We start from the raw sequence: 26,700 nt of genomic DNA, 5'->3' as shown, positions 1-26,700 counted from the left end.
CACTGTGTAAATTACTCGGATTCATTCAGAAAATCGTCACTCTGGACTACAGATCCCAGAAGCGTGTGCGTTGCAGGCTAATCTGCAGAATATCTGATAAATGGATTAATGCTGTCCTGTTTTACTGACCTGTAGAGCTACTGACCTCGCAGTGATTGTTACTGAGATAAACAAAGGGTTGCACTCTGTCAGATGAATCAGCACCTATCTATCTGCATGCTACACACTTATTTAACTAAGCAGAAATGAGCTTAGATCATATATTAATAAAGGACAGTCTTTTACAAGTCTCATCATATCATTCATGCCTACCTTTTCTGTCTTATGACACCTTTATCCCCAACCTTTTCCATTCTTGCTTCACTGTGCACTCGTCCATGTAAATCCTTTTCCTTTAAGCCCATGTAATTCTCTGACCACTATGCTTAGAGTGGGGCGGCAATTGCAGGTCATTGTCTGGCTTGCCTGGCACTGAAGTTTCTGCTCACAGCAAGGACTTAGACTATAATGCAGAAGCCCTTTCAGTTCTCTGGTCTAGTTACTGTTGGAGAAATGGGGCAATTGCTGCAACACCACCTCGCTTTTGTTAAGCTGCCTGATTGCATAAAGTGCCCTGTTTCTCATCCTGCCTCAATCTTATTAAAGGTCTTCTTGTTGCTTTCAGTACTACCTTCTGGCGATAGCCCCTGTAGCCTTCAATCAGTTTTTTTGAGACCATAGTGGATGCCCTCTTTAAAACTATTTTCTCCCCATAAACACAGTGTAAGACTAACAGAGTCAGGACTTTGAGACAGATCCCAGAACAGAGTGTGCCTTCCGCACAGCATATCACTCCAAGCGTGTCACGCTAGACTCTGCCAAGTAATCTCACCCAACTCTACCTTTTTCTATCCCCTCAGATCTTATTACTTTTGGGCTTTTTCTGACTCCCAGAGCAGTGACAGCACCTGCTTTCACTGTCTCCGTCACTGAACCACTTCCAGGAAGAAACATGGTCTCTGTTCTTATTTGTTCTCCGCTGTGATGTTTCTAGGTATCTGGAAATAGAAAATTTGTTGGGATTTTGTGTGAGTGTGTTTGTATGGGCACAGGCGCATGCATGTGTGCACACACATCTGTGAGATTCATTAGTCCACAAGTGGAGTGTACAGATGGAAAATGTGATTCGGGATGATGATGCCTTTTTGACTCAGCAGGGAGAAGACCAAACAGAGAGAGATCCCAGCCGAAGTAGATGTTTTTGTATTCCATCAGTTTTCTCGTAGCTCACAATCTTCTGCACACAGCACTTCCAAAAGCACACACATGCAAACACACACGCATCGAGCCTCTAATTTTTGCAAAGGATTTATGGTAATGCCAGTTTTCTCGCTGCTAAAATATTGGAAAATTTGTGCAGCCAGTAACAGTGTGTGTTTGTGCCTGTGTGCCTGTTTCGGTGTGTGAGTGTGTGCATTCGTGCATGCAAGTCTCATTTTGGAGAGTGAAGAGTGTAAATGATGTGTCTGGGAAACCTGCATCGAGACGTCAACACACACACAGACACAGTTCCTTCCATCCAGCTGGGTTCCTCGCTGGGAGATATGCAGCCTAGTTCATCGCCAGACACACGGGTAAAATATGGCCCCTGCTCCTGCCACACATACACACACATACACAGACACACACACTCTCAAACAAATAACACTGTTTGAGATTTCTCCCGAACTAACAAAGCTGTCTGCATGTTTCTTACTCAGATTACTCTCTTACCAAACCCATCCCTTTTTTCTTTTCTTTGGATGATTCAGTGAAAAATTACTGAGTGAACTGTGCTGGTGATCTTCACTCTGGATACCAAGGTGAGAAGATAATAAAGGAGGGAAGCAATCAAGGAAGAGGAAAAGGAGACATTCCACTACAGCCCCTGCGGAGCTGCAGCAGGGACGAGCCTACTGGCTGTGATTTCTAGTCAGGAAAGGCAGAGGAGCAAGGAGAACGCAGGTATGCATGGTTATTTCTCTCTTTTTGTCCTTCTTTTTCTTTTATTTCCTATGCCTGAGATCTGCTTGGATTCTATATAGGAGGTTACTTTCTATATTTCAAGGTGACTGCATGTGTTATTTATGTGTAAGCAGGAATGGGTTATCTGAGGGGTCTCCTTCAGCTTTTGATATTCCTCTATGCAGCAGGAGTGTGTGCAGGTACCACACATATGCATCAGTACAGTTGCTCCGCCTGTTTCTTTATCATTAAAGCAGAATCATATCTAAATCTTGAAAAGCCCACACATACTCGTGCCTCCTCCACAGGTGTGGATGGCGCAAAGGTCAGCAACTTGTCATCGCAAATCTGTCTTCATCCGTGTGAGGACCTGTTTGGCTTGCTCACTGAGATCCATGGCCTACGTGTTGTGACCAACAACCTGCTCGAAGACTTGGATAGAGTAGTAAGATGCATAAAAGCATGCACATTTATCATGGTATTTGTTAAAATTGTGTTTCTTATTGCCTGATGGTACATTATTTTATAGCAGCATGAGCAAGAATTTAAATATTTTTTAGCAAACAGGTTAAAATGTTGTGTCATTTTTAAGGTAAAAGTAACTTTAAACATGAACATTTTTAAATCTTTTTTTTTAGATTCTTTTTAGATTATTTAAACCAGTAATAGTCCATTTTCAATAACTATGTGTTTACCAAGGTTGTAATACACTTTTTATTCTGTGTCATCACAGAAAAGTTGACTGAATTTAAATTCTGAGAGTAATTCTTTTTCCAGTGCAAATGGCACAAATAAAGGATTTTCTGTCAGGAAGTACTGTGGTCTGTGGCAAATGCCTCTGGGGGAAAAAAAAAAAAAACCAAGAGGAAATCTCCCCACAGATATGGCCCACAGTAGTTTGGCTGGTCTCATTCAATATAAATACACAATAATACTTTCTTATTTGAAAAATGTATTTAGCTAATTTTAGTATTTTCAGTCCAAAGAAAATGAAGAGATACGGATATCTTTGGATGAACTCAGTAACAGACATGGCAGTGGTACCAGCAGTGGCAAAGGGAAAGGCCATGGGAGAGGCAATGGGAACGGCAACAGCAGCAGCAGCAGCAGCCACGGCCATGGCCACAGCAACGGCAATGGCAGGGGCAATGACAATGGGAACGGCAACGGCAGCAGCAGCAGCAGCCACGGCCGTGGCCACAGCAACGGTAGTGGCAGAGGATATGGCAACAGCAACAGGAACGGCAACAGCAGCAGCAACAGCCACGGCCGTGACCGCAGCAATGGCAGTGGCAACAGCAGCGGCAGTGGCAATGGTAATGGCAACGGCAGTGGCATCAGCAGCAGCATCAGAAGCAGCCGCAGAGGTGGTGATGGTGACAGCAGTGACAATGATCTTGACAGAGACAGTGAGGCATGGTGCGTGCAGGATGGACGAGTGTACGAGCAGGGGGAGGACTGGGAGGTTGACAGCTGCACCTCCTGTACTTGCCAGGTTTGTGCTGAACAAATCTATTAACTACAATAACACACTGGCAGAATTTCCTGGGGAAATACCATGCAAGCATTTAACTGAATTAAGGATATATAAGAGATAGAGAGCAGATATTAATATCATCATCTACACCAGCAAAGTAAAATGGAAAATTATAAGTGACAACCTTTAGCATTAAATTAATCTTCAAGGTAGCTTACCAATGTTTTTATACACAAGGACTTTGGTTGACGACTTGACTGCTGCAACTTATTATTGCTTCGCTTCACTCTAATACTTAATAAAAAGCAAATATGCAGCATTTTAAAAATGTCCAACTGTTCCTTTAAACGATGTTTACCAATTGGGGAAGTTTCACTTGTATGCAATGTGGTTTCATTTATTACCAGAAGTTCTATATTTTATGCATGCTTCATCCTCATCCCTACGTCTGTTTCTTTTTATAAGAACCATTATTTTTATTGAGGATGGGATGAAGGATTAGCCTGACTTGTTATGACTCATGAAAACATACCATTCCTTGCAAGAACTGGCATTCAGCAAAACATCTGGATTCAATAATGTGATATTGTTAGAAAATCTAAATGTATCAACACTGGACTGTCTTGCCAGGATGGAAAGGTGGTTTGTCAACAGGTGTCATGTGCTCCTGTGTCCTGCATCAATCCGTCTTTTGTCGATGGAAGTTGCTGTCCTGTCTGTCTTAGTGAGTATCATTTTTCTGCAGCTGGGATTTTGTCTTTACATGGATGCCAAGATTAATAAATATAATAAAAACACAACAACAACAACACGTCTGTTGTCTGTATGTAATAAAGATGATGAAGACGGCTGGTCCCCATGGTCTGAGTGGACCCACTGCTCCGCCACCTGTGGACGTGGAGGGCAGCAAAGGGGTCGATCCTGCAATGGCATCATGCCGTCCTGCTCTGGCCCGTCAGTCCAAACCCGCAGCTGCATGATGATGAAGTGTGACCGCAAGGGTAAGGCATCACTCTGCACATCGGATCTGTCACCTGTTTCAGCTTAATGCTCTTTTAGTGACTGACTGAGCCAAGTCCTATTCAAAACAGTGAACTGGCAATTCCCAGACGGCGAAAATATGAAACCTCAGACAAATGGAGATCGTAGAGATTCTAATCGTAATTGGAAACATGTTTTGTTCTCTGTACGCTGCTGAGCTGTAGCGGTGGTCTGACTTTCTTTTGTCTTTATTTGTCTAGTGCGTGCTGACGGGAACTGGGGCCTTTGGTCTCCTTGGTCTGCGTGCACAACCACATGTGGAGAAGGAAACATTACACGGGTCCGTCTGTGCAACAATCCTCCACCACAGAAGGGGGGCAAGGGGTGCACAGGTAGCGCCATGGAGACACAACCTTGCAACAACACGCTCTGCCCGAGTAAGTAGGAGCGCACAGCTGCACATTTGAAAGCACTCATACGCATTAAAAGTGGCTCAAAGGTAAATGATGCATTTCGGTGTAGTTGCTGGAGGCTGGACGGCCTGGACTGAATGGTCAGTCTGTTCAGAGACATGTAACGGGGGCCTCATGAGTCGCCAGCGAGAGTGTGTGAACCCCGCCCCTCAGAACGGCGGGAAGCCTTGTGCTGGAGATGCTGTGGACTATGAAGGATGTAACAAACAACTATGTCCTTTAGGTAAACCTTAACCTTGTGCAGCTGTACCAACTAATGTCATTCTACATGCAGGCTAAGCCTCACATACATAGAGAACCTTAATCCCATTTTATTGGAGAGAACATGTTTTCAAACAATTGAGGATTAAGAAATAATATCCTTCACTGTTTGCTCTGCTTTATTCAATTACAGAGGCTTAGGATAGAAAAGAGAAATGATTCGAATATGAATTCCTTCAGAATCATTATGGTGCAATTGACCCACACTTGAACAATTTGCTTTGTGACTAAGTGTAAAAGACTTTTATGTGTAAATTTTTATGCATTTCAGATATGTGCTTGCTTTCTAATCCTTGTTTTCCTGGGGTTAAATGCACAACGCATCGCGATGGATCATGGGAATGTGGACGCTGCCCGTTGGGTTTCAGTGGTAACGGCACTCATTGTGAAGATGAGAATGAGGTAATGAGATTAGACACAGGATCACACTACACAATATGAGCGCAACAATGGCCTAACTTCGCTGATGCATGGCGTAGGAAAGGTCCTCCTCAAAATTCCTTAGCATAATGCTGCATTTCATTGATTTTTAGGGAGTTATCTTTATTTCCTTGCAGTGAATTGTGGCCCAACTTGACAAGGTCAGCAGGGCCGTTTCCAGTGATGATAATGCCTGCCTGTCAGTTGGTTGCATATGTTAAAGTGTCTCTATAACTATGGAATTAATTATTGGGAATTTTTTAGACCTTATGGCTCCCAGATGATGCATCCGAATAACATTGGTGACCCAGATTTTTCCTCTAATATCACATTTATGGTTTTGATTTAAGTGACAAGACAGCTAGATGAACTACCAAGAATTTTGGTACAGATATTCATATTCCTCCAGAGATTAAGAACTTTCATCAGTCATTAACTTTTTGCCTGATGGAATCGTTTTGTCAAAACTTTAATTTTTCCGATACTTATCTGAAGCGCTAATGACATTTCCAGAAGTCAGTGGACTCATTTTTAACTTCTCTGACTTAGTAACCATTGAAATATTCTGTAGTCTGATCCTGACAAAGAGATTTTCTTTCAACACGCGTAACACCTTTGTACAGTTCATGTTTGATATGCTGAACATGGATAATCTCTCAACCTCCATCTCTTCAGTGTGAAGTGGAGGGAGTGTGTGTTACACTGTGCATAAACACAGACCCTGGATTCTACTGCCTGCCCTGTCCGCCGCGCCATAAAGGCACTCAACCGTATGGCCTCGGTCTGGATGAAGCCCTGAAAACCAGGCAGGCAGGTGTTTTTCTCTTTGCTTTGACCTGCAGTCATTAACCGTAGAGACTTTTGGATTCTCAAAGAGCTGCTCTGTTTGTAGGTGTGTGAACCGTATAACCCTTGCAAAGACAACACACACACTTGCCACAAGTATGCTGAGTGTATATACCTTGGCCTGGCGTCTGAGGTCTTGTACAAGTGTGTGTGTGCGGTGGGGTTTGCTGGCGATGGCTCCCTGTGTGGTGAGGACTCTGATCTGGATGGCTGGCCCAATAATAGATTACCCTGCAAGCAGAATGCCACCTATCACTGTGAAAAGGTAAGATATCTACTTCAGCGTGAGCTAAAATCATTCAGACTTGTTGAGAGATACCCGAGCTGCATTCTGGTTGGATACCATTAATCTTTGTTGTGACTGGCTGCAGGATAATTGCCCCATGCTGCCAAACTCTGGACAGGAAGACCTGGATGCGGACGGACAGGGCGATGCCTGTGACCCTGATGATGACAATGATGGCATCACAGATGAAAGGGTGAGACAAAACCACTTTAAAGTCGCCATGATTGAAAACAGGCGTGTCTTGCCGTATGCAAACATCCATGTGAATGTGTGTTTTTTTGACACAGGACAATTGCCCGCTGATGTACAACCCTCGGCAGTTTGATTCTGACAGGGACGGGGTTGGGGACAGCTGCGACAACTGTCCATTTGAAAGCAACCCTATGCAGACAGACACTGATAACAATGGAGAGGGAGACGCCTGCAGCATCGACATAGATGGAGACGGTAAGAACAACTCATTGTACCAGGCCTTGAATGTGCAGCTAGTCTGCTTGGAATCAGGATCAATTGGTGGTAATAAAGTGACAGTGCTGGCAATATAATAACTCAAAAAAAGTAGATATGAACTTGAAAATATAGATGAAATTGAATTTACCGAAACATAGCCTTGATGTATATTATTTGTCTGGTTATGTTCACAAAAAAATTTTTTTTTTAAAAATCAGTCTAAAGGCTGTGTATGTGTGTGTGTTTCTGTCTATTCTTTCAGAGGTTCTGAATGACCGGGACAACTGTCCTCTAGTCTACAACACCGACCAGAGGGACACAGACCTGGATGGTGTCGGAGACCAGTGTGACAACTGTCCACTTCTACATAACCCAGACCAGGTTCTTGAAAAAATCAAGTTTTCAAACATTTTTTTCTTCTGACTTACCCCCAAAACCCTGTCAGATGAATCTACTAATCTGTTTATGAACATACCTTTTATATTTAAATAAGTGCATTTGAGCTCATTTTAAAGTTAGATTCGGACTGCCTCCAGTTTATTTTAAACTCTTTGTGATTATATGTTGCTTACAATTCATTAGTTACAGTAAGAAAACTCCGTCACCCATTAATCAACTACTTTTAGTCACTATTATATTTAAAAACTCTTCATTAAATGCTGCTGCCACAGGTTAGCCAATGTTTAGAAAGCTATTTTGTTTATTGATGCTTTGAGCTAGCAGTTCCAACTGTGAGACATGTTTTAGTTAATTATTTCCAACTTTTGATTTTAGAGAAATATTTACTTATTATGTTTAATTAATAATTTTAACTGATAATTCATACAATTAGCTAACGCTTGTAACTGGTCGCCATATTTTTAGCTTATCATTTCCAGCTTTTGGTTGGATGGATGATGATGATTTGGGCTTGTTTTGCCCAAATCATAGGGTCTGGTCACTTTATTGAGTCAACCATGAACAAATATGCATAACATAACAAAGTATTCTATCAAATGTAAGCCTATCTCTCCAACAGTTAAAGCCTGGCTGGAACTGGGCCATGCAACAGTATAATGATCCCAAGCACAGCAGTAAATCTACAACAGAAAAAGAAAGTATCTAGGTAGTGCTATAGTCCCAAAACTCAACTTGATTGAAATGCTGAGGTAGGACCTTAAGAGAAACCGTAAGATTTAATTTCATTTAATTGTGACCTCTTTTTTATTTATTTATATATTTTAGCTAATTTCTCATCTAATCCGAGCCCCCAGGCTAATACAGAAGTATTCCCTGCACTAAATAAATAATGCTGTTTGTAGTGACCCAAAACATATTATACACTACATCCACATGTGTTGGCAGCTTGACTCTGACAGTGACCTGGTGGGAGACATGTGCGACGACAATGAGGACATCGATGAGGACGGCCACCAAAACACTCTAGACAACTGCCCCTATATTGCCAACAGCAATCAGGCTGACCACGACAAAGATGGAAAGGGAGATGCTTGTGACCATGACGACGACAATGACGGTATCCCTGATGACCGTGACAACTGCAGACTGGTACCCAACAGGGACCAGGTAGACTCTGATGGTCAGTGTTGTTACAGCTGAGCTATCCTATCCTAGTCTACCCAAGGAGGCAAAATAGAAAGTAAACAGGGATGTTTCAAATCAATAAAAAAAAGTGAGCAATTTGATTTCATTTAAAAATAAAATAAGACCTGATTCCCATTCTAGCCAGTCATAGGTGTGTCAGGCTTTACATAGCTAATATCAAAATACAGACATGAACAAATAGTTTGCTGTCACACAGGGAAAATAACTTGTACAATTTATGATTAATGGATTTTGCAGTCATGAAATAAAAGTTTGTGACTATCAGTCCAGTTTCCATTGCTTTAGGTCATATTGATCTTGGACATCAACATAAACACTTAATGGCTCTCTGTAGTGTAATTAATAATACTTAAAAGGTTGATCTATCCACCATCATACATGGTTTTCTTAGTACATTTTCATGTTATCTTGTCCAGTTCTTTTCCCCCATCTTGGCAAAAAATAATAAGGAAAAGTCAAGTTACACTTGTTCTCTTTTTTCTTTATTCTTTCAGGTGATGGCAGTGGAGACGCATGCTTTGATGACTTTGACAATGACAGTATTCCAGATGCGTTGGATCCCTGTCCCCTGAACCAGGATATTGGGTCTACAGATTTCCGGAAGTTTCAGGTTGTTTTGTTGGACCCTAAAGGCACCACGCAGTCTGACCCCCTCTGGGTCATCCGCAGCCAGGGTACAGAGCTGCTGCAGATTGCCAACTCTGACCCCGGGATCGCTTTAGGTGAGATTAACCATAAAAAACACTAAACATATAAGACATATAATGAAAGTGATTAGTCAACATGAATAATATTCCTGTGTCTGAACAGGATACGACAAGTTCAGCGCCGTGGACTTCAGTGTCACATTTTATGTAAATACTAACCGAGATGACGACTACGCAGGGATTGTGTTTGCCTATCAGTCCAGTCAACGCTTCTACGTTGTCATGTGGAAACAGGTGCGAGCTGAACGCTGACTCTTAATTCTCACAAGCAATAAACTTAAAATACATAATAGAGAACATGTAACCATTTCTCTCCACCACATTGATTTTTTTTCTGTAAGCGCAGGTGTCTCAGGCCTACTGGGAGAAAAAGCCAACCAAAGCTTTCGGCACTGCTGGAGTCTCAATCAAACTGGTCAACTCAAACACAGGACCAGGGGAGTATCTGCGCAATGCTCTGTGGCACACAGGAAACACTAGACACCAGGTTAGAATGAGTAAACTCATAAATCTGCCACCTTTTTATTGTGCTTTCAGTATCATAAAAAATACAAAGAAAATCTTATCTTAAAAGATAACACTTTCTGAATATTAAATTGTTTGGCGCAGTAAACATTAGATACTCTGGTAAATATGATTGTCCTCCGTGGCGCCTGAATATGTTTCAGGTCAGAACTTTGTGGCACGACCCCAATAAAATTGCCTGGAAGGACTACACACCCTACCGCATGCACCTTATCCACCGACCCAAGACTGGGTTTATCAGGTACAAACCATAATGTAAAGTGTCACCACAACTGTGGTTTGATTTATTATGGATTATTGATTCTTGAAAGAAGCAGTGACCCCAGAATATGCAGCATATATTCATTTCTGACAGAAGATATTGCTCTGTGAAGTAGTTATACTTCTGGGTTTTTCCATGAAAGATCAGTGAATCCTCCCACCTGACCCACTCAGAATCAACTTAAAATATGATTAAATACAGCTAGAAGATTAGCCTCGTATCAAAATGTAGGAAAAAGAGACTTTTCATATGTTATCCCGTAACTTGTTTTGACCAGCAACCTATCCCACATGATGATTTAAGTATTAAAAGTTTATCCCAAATGCATTTTTTGAAGTTTTCTCTGACACATGTTTCTCTTACTCTACATCATCAACATTTAATTGGGCCAATGTTGCTTTGAAACTATGATATATCCCATGAGATTGATGCTCAAAGTTGGTTACAGAGAAAATCATGCTGACAAAAAATGAGATTTGGGCTTTAGCTTGTGACACATGGAGTGGGTGTAAAATGAATTTTGCTGTTGTTTTTAACAGAGCTTAGATGTCAGGCCTGAAAATTTCTTGTGGCTAGTCAGGAAGTCATGAGGGTTTAGATATGCTAGAGCAAAATAATATGATTAAAAAGTGCGTCCTTATCTCCGACAGTCATGTGAAAAAGAACGTTTTTCACAGGACTCTTTGCATTCCTTCTTTAGCAACAATAACTTGATGTTATCATTTTCTGTTTGACGTGATCAGTCTCTCACGTCCTTGTGGAGGATTATGGCCCGATCTTCTTTACAGTGGTGAATCGGCTCATTGACGTCTCCGAGCATTTGTTTATGCACAGCTCTCTTAAGGTCTCGCCACAGCATATCAATCAGGTTGACGTCTGGACTTTTATTGGGCCATTGCATCACCTTGATTCTTTTCTTTTTCAGCCATTCTCCTATAGATTTGCTAGCCAAGCTGTAGGTGTCATATAGATGGTGTCAAGTTTGACTCTAGAATACTTTGGTATACAGGGAAGCTCATGGCTAACTCAGTGGCTGTGCGGTGCCCAGGTCTTGTGGCCGCAAAACATATACAAATCATCACACCTCCACTACTGTGCTTGACAGCTAGGTTGAGGTAAAGTCTTTTGCATTACTTAAGTCCTATGGAAGCATTAAGGGTGTACTTAGTTTGTCACAGGACTCATGGCAAAGTTTTCAAGTTTTATCATGACTGCATGACTTTTGATTGCCTGTAATGGGTTTTTTCATAGTATTAAGGCAAATTTTTTACATGCTTTCATTAGATACACTTACACAATAACCTAAGTTTAAAAAAAACCCCAGATATACTGAGATGAAACATTTGTCGCTCGGCTGGTTTTTTGTATTTGGAACCTGGATTTAATTTATATTTTTGGGGTTGAGCTGTCATAAACAGCTGTCACAGCTGGATTATGATCTTGGAATCCACCAAACTTTTAGAATTAGATTGGCAGGTTTCCTCAGGAGAACTCGAGCTCTTTTCTAGTGGAAACAACTGAACATTTACAGCTGAACATTCAGGTATTATTGGCTTGGCTTTTATAGGACCATACCAGTATTTTTTAACCCAATTACTACCCACGGAATACATTATTGCCTATTATTTCCAAAGAAACTTCTTAATTTTAAGTCAAAATCCAACTTGCAGGCAGGAATTTTAGACATTTGTGATAGCGCTGAACATGCCTGTGTATATTTGCATGTATGGCAAACTATTAAAATTAATGTTATTATAGGTAAAAAATAGAAAAATCTGGGCATGTTCTTTGAAATAAAATTTTTGTGGCCCAGTTCAGGTCATGTAGGTTTTAGTGCAACAACAATCTGCAGAATGACTTCTTCAATCTGTGGAAATCACATTTGTGTCAGCCTGAAATGTTCTTACACTCGAGGACATCATCAATCTCTAAGAGTTATTTTATGATAACAGTGTAATTCACTTTCCAAGTCCAACCCACTTCTCCTCAACCTGCCACATCTACTTCTGTTTAGTTGTATTTCTCACTAATAGCCTGGATAAAAAAAAAAAAAACAACAACAAAATAAAAACAACCCCAGGCTACGAGTTCTCTGTGCTCTGTGCTGTTTATGTGCAGATGGGGAAAACAACAGCATTGCCATAGTGAGATTTCCAATCTGGAAAAAACAGAAGTCAGAGAAAAAAGCTGTTATGTGACAGATTTGAAAAAATACTCTTTTTTGATACATGCTGTGGCAGTGCTGCATTCCTGTTACTGAATGACTGTACTGGAGAATGAATGTACAACTGTACACTAAGTGAATGTGAGGCTGAAAAGAAGCTCCTGCTCTTTGACTGTGAAGGACGGACATGTATTGATATTTTGGATACTTGCTCCAAAGCTCCATTGTAACTGCTATGAATATATCTCCAACTGACATCACGTCCTCTGTGATGTCCGTGAAAAAAAAGTTAAGTATGCAACGTCAAGAAAAACGTAAAGTGTGAATTTATAGTAACTTTGCGAAGGACAAGCAGAAAAAGAAGAAGAATAGAAAAGATACCTCAAAAATGTCCTTGATGATACTATTTGAAATTGAAATGCCTTTAGTTACTTTCTGCAGGTTATCTTGCATTTTACTTATGATTTTAACTTAAATTTAATGTGAACATGGTAGTGTTGTACTACGGCTGATTTGCACTGGGTTGGCTATACTGTGCTTCCTTTGCAGGGTGGTGGTGTACGAGGGCAGGGACATTTTGTCCGACTCGGGGGCCGTGTATGACCACACCCTGGCTGGAGGCAGACTGGGACTGTTTGTGTTCTCTCAGGAACATGTTATCTTCTCAGACCTCAGATATGAGTGTAGAGGTAAGACATCCTGCTAACACTTTATATTAAGTGAAACAAAAATGTGCCTTTTTAGTAAAGTGCAAGTGAGGAATGGATCAGCAATGGCCTGATAGTAAACGCTCATTGATAGTTCCCTAATAAATCCAGCTCTTGGCATTCCATGTGAAAAATATTATTTACTAAAGAATCAACTGGGAGATCCTGTGTTAGTGAATCATTAGGTACCGGTGAGTTCATAATTATCCTTGCCTTAACAGCTTGCCACTGTCCTCATAACTCAATACAGTAATTACTTACACTGATTACTTGTTGCTCTTTTTATGTGGCATCAAGGACCAAAGCATACTTCAGTGGTTTCTCATTATTTCAGGTTTACCTTACCATTAATTACCCCCTGCCTCCTGTGATTATGCACAGATTATTAACATGTTATTATATGACTGGCATGGTGAAGGCAAATTTTAGTGTAAGAAACGTAAATAAGTTGTTCCTCTAGTAGTTTCTACATTACATTTTTATGGTGTTTGCCTTTATTATGTTACAAAGAATTAAGTTATTCATATAAGTGCGTTTGAATGTTGAATACTGAGATACTTTTTGAGGACCCTGCTCTTTTTAAAATTTATTAAGTAATTATGGACTACAGGCAATGGAGGAGTCATGCTGAAAAAATCTGTAACTACTAAGTAACTACTTTGTATGAGGTTTTGCAGCAGTACGTATACAGATAACTGCACTAACTGGTCAGTTCATTAGGTACAATTTGCTTGTACTGGTTTGGACCATCTTTTCTCTTCAGAATTGCCCTAATTCTTCATGCCACAGATTCAACAATGCGCTGGAAACATTCCTAAGAGATTTTGACATGAACATGAGACGCAGTTGCTGCAGTTTTATTCACTGTACATCTACAACGTGAATCTCCCGTTCCATCACTTCACAAACATGGTCTATTGGATAGAGACCCTGTGTCTGTGGAGGTCATTTAAGTACAGTGAACTCGTGTTCGGGAAACACTGTGGTCATAAAGGAATGGACATGGTCAGCAACAATACTCAGGTCAGATGTGATGATTAAATGATACTCAGTTGGTACTAAGAGGCCCGAAGTTTGCCAAGAAAATATCGCCTACGCCATCACACCAACAACAACGTGAACTGTAATTGTAAGGCATGATGGATTCATGTTCTCATGTTGTTCACACCAAATTCTTATTATACCATCCAAGTGTCAGAGCAGAAATTGGGACACATTTCATCTTACGTTGTTTAATTGCGGTGAGCCCATGCAAACTGTAGCCTCAGTTACCACAGGAGGGACACCAAGTGTGGTCTTCTGCTGCCGTAGCCCATCTGCTTCAAGGTTCTATGTGTTGCTCCTCTAGATACCTCGGTTTTAACGAGTGGTTATTTGATTTACTGTTGCCTTTTTATCAGCTCAGAGCAGTCTGCCATTCTCCTGTGACCTCTGGCATCGACAAGCCATTTTTCTCCAAGAGAACTGCTGCTAACTGGATATTTTCTCCTTTTTTGGACCATTCTCTGTAAACCCTACAGATGGTTGTGTGGAAAATCCCAGTAGATCAGTCGTTTCTGAAATACTCAGACTAGCCCATCTGGCACTAACAGCCATGCCACATTCAAATGCGCTTAAATCACCTTTCTTCTCCATTCTGATGCTCGGTTTGAACTTCAGCGTGTCCTCGTGACCATATCTACATGCCTGAATCCATTCAGTTGCTGCCATGAAATTGGCTGATTAGCTATTTGCATTAGCAAGCAATTGACCAGGTGTGTCTAACAAAGCAGTGAGTGTATGAAGTAATTATTACTTAATAACTTATTAATATAATACATCCTAGCTTGTTCTTTATTTACTATAAAGTCCTAGACCAGGAGTTATTAGGTAGGTACTGATGAATTTTTCATTAGCTATAAGGTCATTCCTGAAGCATTCCTCACTCATTCTTTAGTAACTAAGCAAGCTTTTGAGTCAGTTAATTTTGCCCTCTGCTGCTGTGGGTGATGTATAAAACTTGTAAGGTGTATTGTACACCTTAAAGGTGGTACAATACACCACCTTTAAGGTAAAACCTAGAGTAGTTTCCTATCTGACGATCAGGCACCTCTTAAAGATCACAAGATTAGTATAGGAGAGAAAAGGGGGGCGGAGTCCAGCAGCACAAATCTGTGGCCATTTTTTTTTACACTTTTCGAAATAATTGTACCTTTTGTGCTTTAAACACTTTATTAAATTAATTTATCTACTTTTTTTTATAGTGGAACCATCTGAAATGTATTGTCATATCAGCAACTGTACAACTGTCAAAAAGTGCAATGTTTTCTGTGTTGAACTTACCTTACCTACTATCACTGCTTCAGATCATGTCTCCACACAGCAGTTCCTAAAAGTGGCTATTTTTCTTTTTGATTCTTAGATAACTGAATTATTGTCTCGGGATAATTTGGGAATTCCACAAATATCCACCAGAGAGAGAGAGAGGATACACCAGACTCAGGCGTTAATCCAGCCAAGACTATCAATTAATGACCATCCTCTATCTGTCAGCTTTGTATGCAGCAGTATTGATTTCAGGCTGTCTCATTCACTGTATATTACTGCTCTGACAGCATCTCTAATGACTGTAACTTCTTGTTGCTTTTCATTTTGTGCTTCCCTAATGGCTGTAAATAATTATTTATTGCTAGATGCCAGACATGAGAGGGAAAGATGCAAAGATAAATTGATGATGGAGTAAGTGGAGCACATGTCTGGCGGTTACTTATCAATAAAATGTTTTTTTTAATCAACTGTTCCTTTTTTCTTTTCTGATGACGCCAGTAGCTCACAGTATGCACACACACACACTCGCACACACACGACTGTAGAAACATGGTCTCTAGCGTCTTCTAGTGGTAAAGGTGTTAATTACAAACAACGAGGATTTTCAACGCTCTGATAAAACTGTCCACGGGGATATGGAGGAGTAAAAGTGTAAGAAAATGGAAGCACACAAAGTTTAGATAACACATAAGTTTATTCAAAAACAGTGTTTGAATTTTTTTTTTTTAGAATAATAAAGAAGAAAATGGGCTTGGAAAGTATAGGGTGTATCCTAACCCCTATAAAAGATGGTCTTTTGGTTTAAAATGATGTTCTGCTGTTTTAATAATGCAAAATGTATGTTTGGTCGCAGTAAATCTGGGTCACCGAAGAAAGCTGACCTTGCTCATGATTTATTAATTAATTTCCATTGACTCAAAACAGAAAACCCGTTCGACCGGCTTGAGAGGGAAGTGCAGTTAAAGACGCACTCCACCTGGTAAGGTGAATAAGTGACGTCACCACTGCCCTACCACTGAGGAATGAAGAATGAGGAAGACGAGTCCATCCACCGAGTACAGCATAGAAGTCTCTACCAAAAGATTCCAGGATTTCTATTTATTTAAATTAAACTGAGTACTTTTTTTTTTTTTTAATAAACAAACTTTAAGCAAGTGGGATGGTACGCGGGTGCACAAGAGGCGCGTGCCGTCGGTTTATAGACAGACACCAGTCAGCGTTGAATTTCGGCCTGCTGGTTGTCGCTTACATCCTTTACCTCATCGTCGGCGCCGGGATCTTCTCCGCCATCGAGCTGCCGTACGAAGACGCGCTCCGGCAGAAGCTCAAAGCGGATCTACGGGACTTCCTGAGGAACAACTCCTGTGTGTCTGACGCTCGCCTAGAGGAGCTCCTGGCCCGCGCTCTCGAGGCCAGTAACTATGGAGTGTCCATCCTGGGTAACGACACCCAGCGTAGCTGGGACTTTGTGTCCTCCCTGTTCTTCACCAGCACCGTGCTGACCACAACAGGTGAGTCCAACGGATACAGGTGTTCAGACTTTAAAAGCCTTTGCTTCGAGAGTCGAAAATGTGAGTGGCCCATTTAGCTGAATAAATGTAAATTTGTGGCACGCTATATAAACAGGTTTCCTCGCTGTAACTAATAAGTCTATGGTTAAAGATCCCCTGTAGCCACTTTTAACACATTGGAAAATAATGTGGTTTGAATAATAAATGTTTAGGATGTTCATTTTTTTCTTTCCAAAGGAGAAAAAATATAGTAGTTAAGGGAATGAATTATTAACTGCATTGGACTTTAAATAACCTTCAAGTTCAGACAAGTATGTAGAATTACAATAGACTAGCTTTAAATTTCAGTTTATCCAGTTTATCGCATGTCACTGAGCAGTCCTTACCTTTAAATATAACCTGTCTCCTTCCTCTCCTGTCCTGTGTTTCTTACATCATTCTCCATCTCTCAGTGAAGTTATCTCAAACTCTTTTCTCTCCCTGGGAAATACAGCAGCCGTACCTTTTGCTAGCAGACACTGTGTGACAAACTGCACACAAGCAGTTTGTGTTTTTACTGATCTTTGTTGAACTTACAGAAACATTGCATTTGAAATGACCTGCCACTTACAAAGGATACTTCCTTTCTGTTCGCTCTAGTGATGGATACACAAATAGGAATATCTTTTCTGTTTTACCGTTCCCTCCATTTATCCTCAAATCGATTTGATGTTTTAAGGCACGCAGTGAAGTGAAACAAAAACTTCCCTCAAACGTGTTAAGCCTAAAGTAACAAACCTGTTTTAAAACTGCAACGAGAAGAAAGTACTCATAAAAGTAAAAATGAATAATCAAATAAAGCACAGATGCTGGAAATGTTTACTAAAGACAGTAATGAATTTGTTACTTTGTTACTGATATACTTTTCTGTTACCTCAGTTTAATGTGAGCAAAGAGAAATGACATAAAAATAGCTCCCTTGGTCATTTGGACATGTACGGTAAGTGAACTAACAGTAAGCAAGCCGTGTTAAATGATGGAGAAATTCAATATATCATGTAATAATGTTTTGTGTATTTAAGTCAAGATTAACCAAGATGAGAAAAATCCCTCTGCCTAATTTTATTGATCAAGGTCTAGCTTAAATGTCCTTTTATAAATAGTGTGTGTTTCAAGGTGTCTCTATTACATGTATTGTTATTGTATTGTATGAATTTTGGTCCAGATTCTATAAATAATCCATGAAAGCAGTATTTGTCCTGCCTTTCAGGGCCTTTGTATAAGTAATACACTCAGGAAAGTAGTATTTTTATCAGACATATCAGTAAATGCGTCTCTAGAAGAATAAATCCTTATCTCAACTCATTTGTTTTTTTAAGATAAATAAAAAAAACGATAAGTTTTTGTGCAAACCTTCAGCATTTGTCGCCAACACTTCTTGAGGGTGAGACTTTTATGTTTATATGAATGCATGAATTTATTTATTTTTCAGTTTTCTGGAGGTCTAGGAGGACCTTTGAGATATAAGTTTATAATGGCTATATTAGCATTTTAACAGAGTAGTTGTTGCATCACATACGACATGGCACAAGTGGTAGCTTATATTAACCAAAAGGAAACTAATAGGCAGCATGAAATCATGCAAAGTTTACAGAGGATATCCTAAAAAATGTTAAAAATAAATAAATTATTTCTTTATTTCTATAGCCTGCTTCATTTTAAGACTTGACGAGTCTTGTTTGACGCTAACTACAGTTAGTTTTCACAAATCCCGGGTGAATCCTGGAGGAGAATTCCTCCTTTTATTACTGTAACTCTGTAATTTACATAGTGCTGCATGTTTTGTTGTGTCTTCAGGTTATGGCCACACTGTTCCTCTCTCTGATGGGGGGAAGGCTTTCTGTATCTTCTACTCCCTCCTTGGCATCCCTGTTACCCTCTTCTTCCTCTCTGCTGCGGTTCAATGGATCATGTCCGTGGTCACACGTCGTCCACTGTCCTACTTCCATCGACGATGGGCTATGTCTAAGGCACACCTGGGAGTCATCCATGCTGCCTTCCTTGCCTTCATCACGACCCTTATCTTTGTAATTATCCCTGCATGGATCTTTGTCGCTCTCGAGGAAGACTGGAACTTCCTAGAGGCTCTGTATTTCTGCTTCATCTCTCTGACAACTATTGGCCTTGGAGATTATGTACCAGGAGAAACTCCCAGTAAAGACGTAAATCCACACCCACACCTCTACCGGCTGGCCATTACAGGTGAGTAGAATTTAAAAAGGCAGTCACATTTTTTTAATCTAATATATCATGAAATAGATCATTTATGTTGTAAAAAGAAACAATTAAATATCAAAATCTGGAATATTTTTTGGGCTTTCTCTTGCCTATAAGATAGTTTTTAGTGAAAACAGAGAAGACGCACAGTAAAGGCCTTCGTGTCTCCTGCTCAACCTCTGAGCTAAACCGACACCTAGAAATTCCTGACTTTTAATAAAATATCTATATAAATACACCCTTTGTTCCAAAGACACAATGTGTAAAATGCCATCTATCATGCTACAAGGTTATTGGATCATTAGAAAATAAAAAGAAGCAATTCAAATATAATTATGTTTTCACAACTAAAAGCTGTTCTATTGATTTAAAAAGTCAATAAACACATGGAGAATCAGGCTCAGTGACTCTGAAAATAAGGTAAACGTCTTCTGATATTCATCAGAGTTTTTCTAAGAATTGAGCCACCCATTCATGATCTTCCCCTTTGCTAAAGTCAGTCAACAGGCTAGGCAGGATATTCTAGACATCCTTCTCCCCAGTTCCTCCTGCCAGATTACGAGGATTTCCCATGCCAGATGAGATATATAGTGTGTTTGAGTCTATCCCAGGGTCTTCTCCCAATGGGACCTGCCCAGAAAATCTCCAAACACCTAGTAGGCATTGTAAGAAAATGCCTGAACCATCTCATCCGGGTCTTTTTAGCATGGGGTAGCAGTGCTTTCACTCCCAATTCCCACCAGCCATTTCTCTCTGTTTGGACATTGTAGAGAACCTGAACAACTTATACACAGGTGTGCACTACTTTCTTCATACAACAGTGCAAAGTGGCTTTAACAGGAGTACAAAGGGGGGTGGAGTGCGCAACTAAGCAAGTAAACAAGAACATCACAGTTTCTGTTTCTAGAGTTAGGAAGCTCCCTAAATGATAACTGTAAGAGCCAGATGCTTTAGTTAGTAATACGTAGTGTTTTAATAAACCTTTAGCTTTTTGGCAATTTTCTTTAAAGAACAGCCTTCATTTCTTATAACAAAAATACTCTGATGAGTTTTAAAAGAGAATGACTTAATCAAATCCATAAAGGTGAATGCTTCATATTTTCTTCATCATGTGCATTGGATTTTAAAGATTTTCATGAGGTTTAATGCTAATGTCAGCATGCTAACATAATCACACTGACAATACTAACATGCCAGTGTTCACCAGGTGTGATATTTACTTTGCTTGCCAGTGTGGGATAGTATGTTTGCATCCCTCCATAACTTATATGGAGGGATGGGCAGTTGTATTTTTGAGCATCTGGCAAATGTAGATCCAGCATCAGCTCGTTAGTTCTGTTATCAACTCTGAAGGCAATAAGTGCATAATGACTTTGCTGTGGGTGTTCATTTTGGGGATGTGTTTTAAAGCTTGTAGGCTGAAAATGATTGCCTGCTGCGTCCAAGAATGAACAAAGGGAACTGTTTGCGTTGAGGGCCTGACAGATAATTACTGAGGCGAAACATGCTATTAATCTCGTTAAGCCAAGGGGTTCTTCAGAGTCAGGTTATAATTTTCCGTCGGCTCCATGTTGCAGCGGCTCCTTTCACCGTGACACCTTTTTTTTCAGTTTTGTTTGTTGGTATAAAAAATTCTAGGTGTTCCTGTAACAGTAGTAATGTTACAAATTCATCAAACAAAGCAGTCCCTGTTATTTTATCTGCACCTTTTATTTACTGACCAATAAAATTGCTCTTCCAGTCTACTTGCTGCTGGGCTTGGTGTGTGTCCTGGTTGTGCTGGAGACATGTTGGGAGCTTCCCCAAATGAAACGCCTTAGACATCGATTTTATGAAGAAAACCTTCGGGAACTGGACTCAGAGACCACCAACATCATCGACCGTGATCAATTGAGCGACCAGCTGGCCGATACTGCAGATCATGTGATAGATCACCCAGCAACCATCTCTTCTGTGTCAGAACAGGCTGCATCCATACGACAGAACGGGAAGTCAGCGCCTTACACCCTGGCATCAGGAAGTGCTCTTAACGGAAAACCGAGATGACAGATTGTGTTGGCTTCCAGGGTATTTTAGTACAAACTGTTCTTAAGGGGCTGTGTAATATTCTCCATGCATGGCTGCACAGGACGTACCGGCTTTGACCTCTTTCTATGTCTAGAGTTTATAAGGAGTCTGAACAAATTTATATATATATCACCATCTAAGCAAAGTTATTTAAAAAAGCGATTGCTCTTTTCCATTGCCAAGAATGAAGTGTTTATCAGCATGGCATTGTTTCCACCCTTACTGTGCAATTCCCTGCCGATAGAGATCTTGGCACAGAGGAAGGGCTGGGCCCCCCAAACAGAGGGAAACCCCCACAAGTTTCCATTTTCTGCCAAGTTTTGATGTTGAAATTCCAAAGCAGCTAAGTCTGCTCCAGAGGATTTAACATCCACTCTTGGCACGTTTCATAATCTATGGTGGTATTTGCATAGGAAATTTGCCTTCTTGAAAACAGTAAAGCAGTACCAGAAGAATCAGGCGTGTCGTCAGTGAGCCCTGTGTACATTATATACAGGAATTACAAGAAGATCAGGTGATAGCAAAGAATACAAATGTTTTTGTTCATGGTTCCTTACAAGTTATGATTAGCCTTCAGTTCTTGGTGGAATGTAGAAAATCAAGTGGTAAAAACCCTGCAATGTGTCGCTTCTTGACACTAGAGGGCAGCACTTTCATATTACAGTTGGATTTCCATGAAGCTTTTACTTGAAATTGCTATCTCATGCTGTTTAGGGATGTATTTCTTTAAAAGTGTAACCAAGGTGCAAAAATATGTCATTTTTAACACTGTGGGAGATGAAGGAATATGCCGAAAGACGTTTTAGTAGCAATAAAACAAATATACAATTAATACTGGATGTTTTATGCCTGCAGTTATTTCTGTTTTACTCACAAAGCAGCTTTAAAACAGACTCAAATCTTGACAATCAGAAAGAATTGTTTTTTGGAGGGTTTTTGTTAAGGGATTCAATGAAAAGCAGGACTTTGAAATTGTTGGTTTGTTGTTGTTTTTAATCAAAAATCATTTGTTTTTTGGGATAAAATGTAAATGCATCATGAAACATTAAAGAGAATGAGTGATTATGTTTTTAACAAGTGTAAAAGTGCCAATCTGATTTTTTTTTATAAACTTTAATTATTTTATTTATACAGTAGTATCTTCACATTCACATGTTCATTATTTAAGACACTTACATGCAGACTGACATGGGTACAAGCACACTTTCAGGTGTCACACATTCAAACTCAGACATGCACACACACACACACACACACACACACATACACTCTTATACAGCAAATGTCCTTCAAGCAGGGATGCACAACTTACTCCTTTGTGGGAGACACTGTTATCCTTCAATCCGTATGACCTTTAACCTCCCCACTACCTAGTAAAACAGTCAACACAAACACAAACATTTGCAAATGTCCTCTATCTCATTTGCCACTCACACATACTCACAGTGCAGTGCAAAAGTCTTAAGCCACCCTTCATGTCTTTATTTCTTGCTTGGAAAATGGGGGATGGGGTAGTGATTTAATAAAACATACAAATATACATGGAAACACAATAAAACACAAGCAAAAAAACGGTTTTTACAAATGCAACAAATCAGAAGGTTGAACTACTTTTATTCTTTAACCCAGCCTTTTCTCTCTTGGGCAAGATTTCTTGTAATTTTTGAGTAGAAAGTAGTTGTCAAAACTTCTTGAAGGACATTCAAAGCTCTTCTTTGGCTGTTGGCTGCCTTTTGTCCTGTTCTCTTACAAGATGATCTCACACTGCTTCAGTAATGTTGAAATCTGGGCTCTGGGGAGGTGAATCCATGACTGATAGTGTTCCATTGTGTATTTTTCCATCCAGGTATGCTTTTACTGTAAGCAGTATGTTTTGGATCATTATCACGCTAAAAGTTTGTTCCAGACGATGTTGCATGGTGGATAAAATTCTGACAGAATCAGAGCCAGATGCATTTCTCCAATTATCTGTCAAGTCTTTGCTGGATTCTTTCCTATTGCTTAAGGAAATCACTTAAAGATACCTTTCATCTCCTGTAGATAGTTTTTCAGGCCTGCCAGTTCTTCCTTGTCCAGTTTCCTCAATTTATTTAAGGACACATTGCACATGATGCTGAGATATTAAGTTTAAAAAATAATAGCTCTTTGTTGGTGAAAAATACATTTTGTGTCTGTTAAACTGTGTTATCGTTGGCATTTTTCACGAATTCAATGAAAGAAATGTGAACACATGATACATTTTTGCAACAGCTGTTAATAACAGAGTGCTTAAAGATACTATTTAAAATGAGTTCATTGCTAAGTTGTCTGTTTTGTGCTGACAGAACACTAGTTCATCCCTTGAGCTAGGTGTCTTCTTTTATACTTGAATGACTCATAGGTCAGCGTTAAGTGGCTTAAGAAAAAAAAATCCTCTTAAATGGCGAGGTACAAAGACTGAACTGAAAATAAGCGAAAAAGCAGCCAATGTCTAAAGAAGAATTGTGAAAGACCTTCAGGAAGTCTAGAGAACTATTGCTCAAGAGAGGTTAAAAATAATAGTTTGTGTAGGTTCTCAGTCATCAAGGTTATGGTTGTCTATGGAACTTGGAAAGACAAGAGCCTGGACTCCTTTAAGTTTCTTGAAGACGGTTCACCTCTCGCTGCTTAGACTACAAGTACATGTGGCTCCTTGAAAGGAAAATATAAATAGATGAGGAGTGACTCGAGATTTTTGCACATAACTGTACATGCATACATACGCTTCAGAGTGTTTATACAATTTGTGTTTTCTTGGAGCAACGGGGCCAGAATATGCGGAGGGCGAGAAGTAAGAGGAGGCCAATGAGTAGTATTGTCATGATGGTTACTATGGAGACGTAGCCAGCGTGGGGGAGAGGGGGTGAGTCAGGAGCCTCAGCTGGGATCATGTTGGTGAGATTCAACATGTAACCCAGAGTCCAGCCTGCATCACTGCCTTTTATCTGGAAACAAAGAAGAAGGGAAGCGATCGCCATAAACATAAACTGTTGACAAATTCAAATAAAAAGCGTTTAAATTCAGTTGTCTTAAAAAGCCTTGCTACTACTAGAAGATCTTCAGTATGCCAAAGCACTGATTAATGTGCCAGTCCAAACTCTCCTTTAAGTGTTCAACCCACACAAGTAGGGATCAAGAGTTCAGGTTTTTCCTTTAATTTGTCACCAGTCAGTATAGTGAGGTTAACCTGATGTAGCGGCTTATAGTGAAATGCCTTCCTTAGGGTATTATGGGTAATTTCACTCGCACAGCATATGCTTGCTAATTGTAAAAAAAGAAATTCAAAAAGTAAACATTGAAATTCTTACACGAGATGTTAATTAGAACTGTGACTGCACAGTCTGAAACAGCTGCTGGTCTACCCTTCGCTAACTGGGTCCCCCATCTAGCTACAGTATCATCCAGTACCTGTAATAGGCCCCACATTGAGGGGTTCAAAGAACACCAGCAGTTCCAATCAGCATTATTGTGAATCAACGTTTGATGTTAATCCTTTGTTTTTCAAGTACTCAGCCGTGTTATTTATTCATTTTTTAAATAAATGATTATGATATTTGATTACACAGAATCCAATTTGTGTGCATGTCTGTGTATAATTATAGCAGAGTAATAATTGTCAGAGTTTACAACAAGGAAGCAGACTGGCTGCTTTCTTGTTTTTTTGTTTTTTGCCACCTAGTCTTTCTGGAGTAATACGAAGTAACACCCAAACTAATCCTGTTGTATTGCATGTAGGTTGAACTGGTTTGAGTTTTTCTTGTTATGGTGTGATTTATGTCCCTTTTATCACTGCATTTTAAGTCACTAGAACAGAGCAATGAATTCCTTATCTGCTCACTGCTTTTTTCTAATCAAGGCTTCTTGGAAAGAGTTAAACATTCTTGTGTGTAATATAATTTAACTTTTAAAGGGGCAATTGTGGTTTAAGAGTTGGGAGTTAGTCTTGTAATCGGAAGGTTGCTGTTCGAGCCCTGGCTCGGACAGTCTCGGTCGTTGTGTCCTTGGGCAAGACATTTCACCCGTTGCCTACTGGTGGTGGTCAGAGGGCCCGGTGGCGCCAGTGTCCGGCAGCCTTGCCTCTGTCAGTGCGCCCCACCCATTCACATACACACTGGTGTGTGTGAATGGGTGGATGACTGAATGTGTAAAGCGCCTTAGGGACTAGTAAAGCACTATACAAATACAGGCCATTTACCATTTTACTCAGAGGATGTAACCACTGATAATGTTAAAATCTTACCAACTTGGCTGTGAGAGAAGGAGGGTGAGTGGCTTACATCTAGATCTACACCCATTAGCAACATACCTGACTAAATAAATCATGATTTCATTTATTTATGGAAAAAAAGCCATCTAAACCTATCCTTGCAAACCCCCCAAAAAAGTAATTGCCCCTTAAACCTGCTGTAAGAACTGGTTTTGCTGCCCTTTGCAGCAAAAACTGTAATCAAGCATTTCCTAACTGTGACAAATATGCAAAAAAACAAAAACAAGAAGTTGTTGTTTACTGCCTGCTTTTTCACAGCACTGCGCGGTAGAAGAAGTAGGTGTGAATTAATGCAAAGTTTAGTCCTCTAGATTGTATACTATATTACAGCATCTTTTAACATGGCGTGAAATCCTGATCCCTGATCCTGATCATTGTTTGTATGGCTTTCTTGATGACAGCATGTGTGTGTGCAGCTGGCTGAGGAGGTGGTTGCTGAATATTCCTCTGAAGTGTAAAATCTTTGCCGTGTTTCATATGAAAAAGGAATTGCAATCTATTTTCTGGCTGCTTGATTAGGTTACGTGCAATATTCTGCGTAGTCTATTTCCCTTGTGTGTTCTGTGAGGAGATAAAAGCGAGAGTCTCGTTTTAATCTGAAACCTAAACTGAAGGCTGACTTTGCACTTTACCTCAGATGAGAAGAGCTTTGCTGCTGTATAATTCACGGGCTGTTGCTACCTACTTTTTGAATCACTTTTAAGGTGGTGGTAGAGAGTGGTTCTGTTGTTTTGAGGGGTTTTATGTCCTCTGTGCTTAGCTTTTTGTTTCTGCAAACTGCAAGCATATTAGATGTAGCTGGAATAGATTAGTGTTGTCTGATAAGGGTGCTATGAAATTCTTAAATAACTCAGAGCTTAGTTAGCTCTTTGCATAAAACTTGTGCCCGGTATTTATACCAATGCTTGTTAAAGCTGGCCTCCTAAAGGACAGCTGAATGCCCAAACTGGCAGAGAGGATTACAGTTAGTCCAAGTTAAATGTAATCCTAAATTTTTAAACCACCTTTTACACAGTTGAGGTTTTTCCACACCTGTCACTTTCCAACAGAGACTTAAATGTGTCCAGAAAGATGGATGTTACAGTAGGTATTTGTTTATATATGCACTCACACACACAAGTACAAGG

At 40.0% G+C, this 26,700-nt stretch overlaps 3 protein-coding genes across 8 annotated transcripts in view; 2 read left to right on the top strand and 1 right to left on the bottom strand.

Moving 5' to 3' along the window:
* Nucleotides 1–1,192: 1,192 nt before the first annotated feature.
* On the top strand, nucleotides 1,193–15,915 carry LOC146703356 (thrombospondin-2-like). 4 transcript variants are annotated; one of them, XM_085466561.1, is made up of 22 exons: nucleotides 1,195–1,613; nucleotides 1,791–1,983; nucleotides 2,118–2,183; nucleotides 2,292–2,428; nucleotides 2,963–3,478; nucleotides 4,091–4,184; nucleotides 4,297–4,461; nucleotides 4,702–4,878; nucleotides 4,964–5,137; nucleotides 5,447–5,577; nucleotides 6,271–6,405; nucleotides 6,488–6,706; nucleotides 6,813–6,920; nucleotides 7,015–7,174; nucleotides 7,440–7,558; nucleotides 8,522–8,756; nucleotides 9,277–9,504; nucleotides 9,593–9,723; nucleotides 9,836–9,976; nucleotides 10,158–10,255; nucleotides 12,990–13,129; nucleotides 15,549–15,915. In XM_085466561.1, the coding sequence occupies exons 3-22, from the start codon at nucleotides 2,120–2,122 to the stop codon at nucleotides 15,554–15,556; spliced, it is 3,180 nt and encodes a 1,059-aa protein (XP_085322687.1). In that variant the 5' UTR covers nucleotides 1,195–1,613; nucleotides 1,791–1,983; nucleotides 2,118–2,119; the 3' UTR covers nucleotides 15,557–15,915. The 4 variants fall into 4 exon arrangements, with proteins under 4 accessions (XP_085322688.1, XP_085322684.1, XP_085322687.1 ...); XM_085466558.1 differs by lacking the exon at nucleotides 15,549–15,915 and having other exon boundaries at nucleotides 1,194–1,613; nucleotides 12,990–13,146; XM_085466562.1 differs by lacking the exons at nucleotides 10,158–10,255; nucleotides 15,549–15,915 and having other exon boundaries at nucleotides 1,193–1,613; nucleotides 12,990–13,113.
* A 537-nt stretch (nucleotides 15,916–16,452) lies between these two features.
* LOC146703355 (potassium channel subfamily K member 1-like) lies at nucleotides 16,453–22,962 on the top strand. The gene is made up of 3 exons (XM_085466556.1): nucleotides 16,453–16,965; nucleotides 18,802–19,206; nucleotides 20,963–22,962. The coding sequence occupies exons 1-3, from the start codon at nucleotides 16,614–16,616 to the stop codon at nucleotides 21,265–21,267; spliced, it is 1,062 nt and encodes a 353-aa protein (XP_085322682.1). The 5' UTR covers nucleotides 16,453–16,613; the 3' UTR covers nucleotides 21,268–22,962.
* The window catches only part of entpd1 (ectonucleoside triphosphate diphosphohydrolase 1), a 22,416-nt gene continuing 18,463 nt past the window's right edge, over nucleotides 22,748–26,700 (bottom strand). For all 3 annotated transcript variants that reach the window (XM_085466553.1, XM_085466555.1, XM_085466554.1), the window contains exon 10: nucleotides 22,748–24,251. In XM_085466553.1, the coding sequence (XP_085322679.1) occupies nucleotides 24,042–24,251 (210 nt within the window). In that variant the 3' untranslated portion in view covers nucleotides 22,748–24,041. The remainder of the gene's footprint in view (nucleotides 24,252–26,700) is intronic.

This window comes from Copadichromis virginalis, linkage group LG8, assembly GCF_057382275.1.
Source record: "Copadichromis virginalis isolate Kocher_CV1m ecotype Utaka linkage group LG8, C_Virginalis_male_GT1.1, whole genome shotgun sequence".
Lineage (NCBI taxonomy): Eukaryota > Metazoa > Chordata > Actinopteri > Cichliformes > Cichlidae > Copadichromis > Copadichromis virginalis.
Note: the sequence above shows the minus strand (reverse complement) of the source record. Positions and strands in the feature narration are given on the sequence as shown.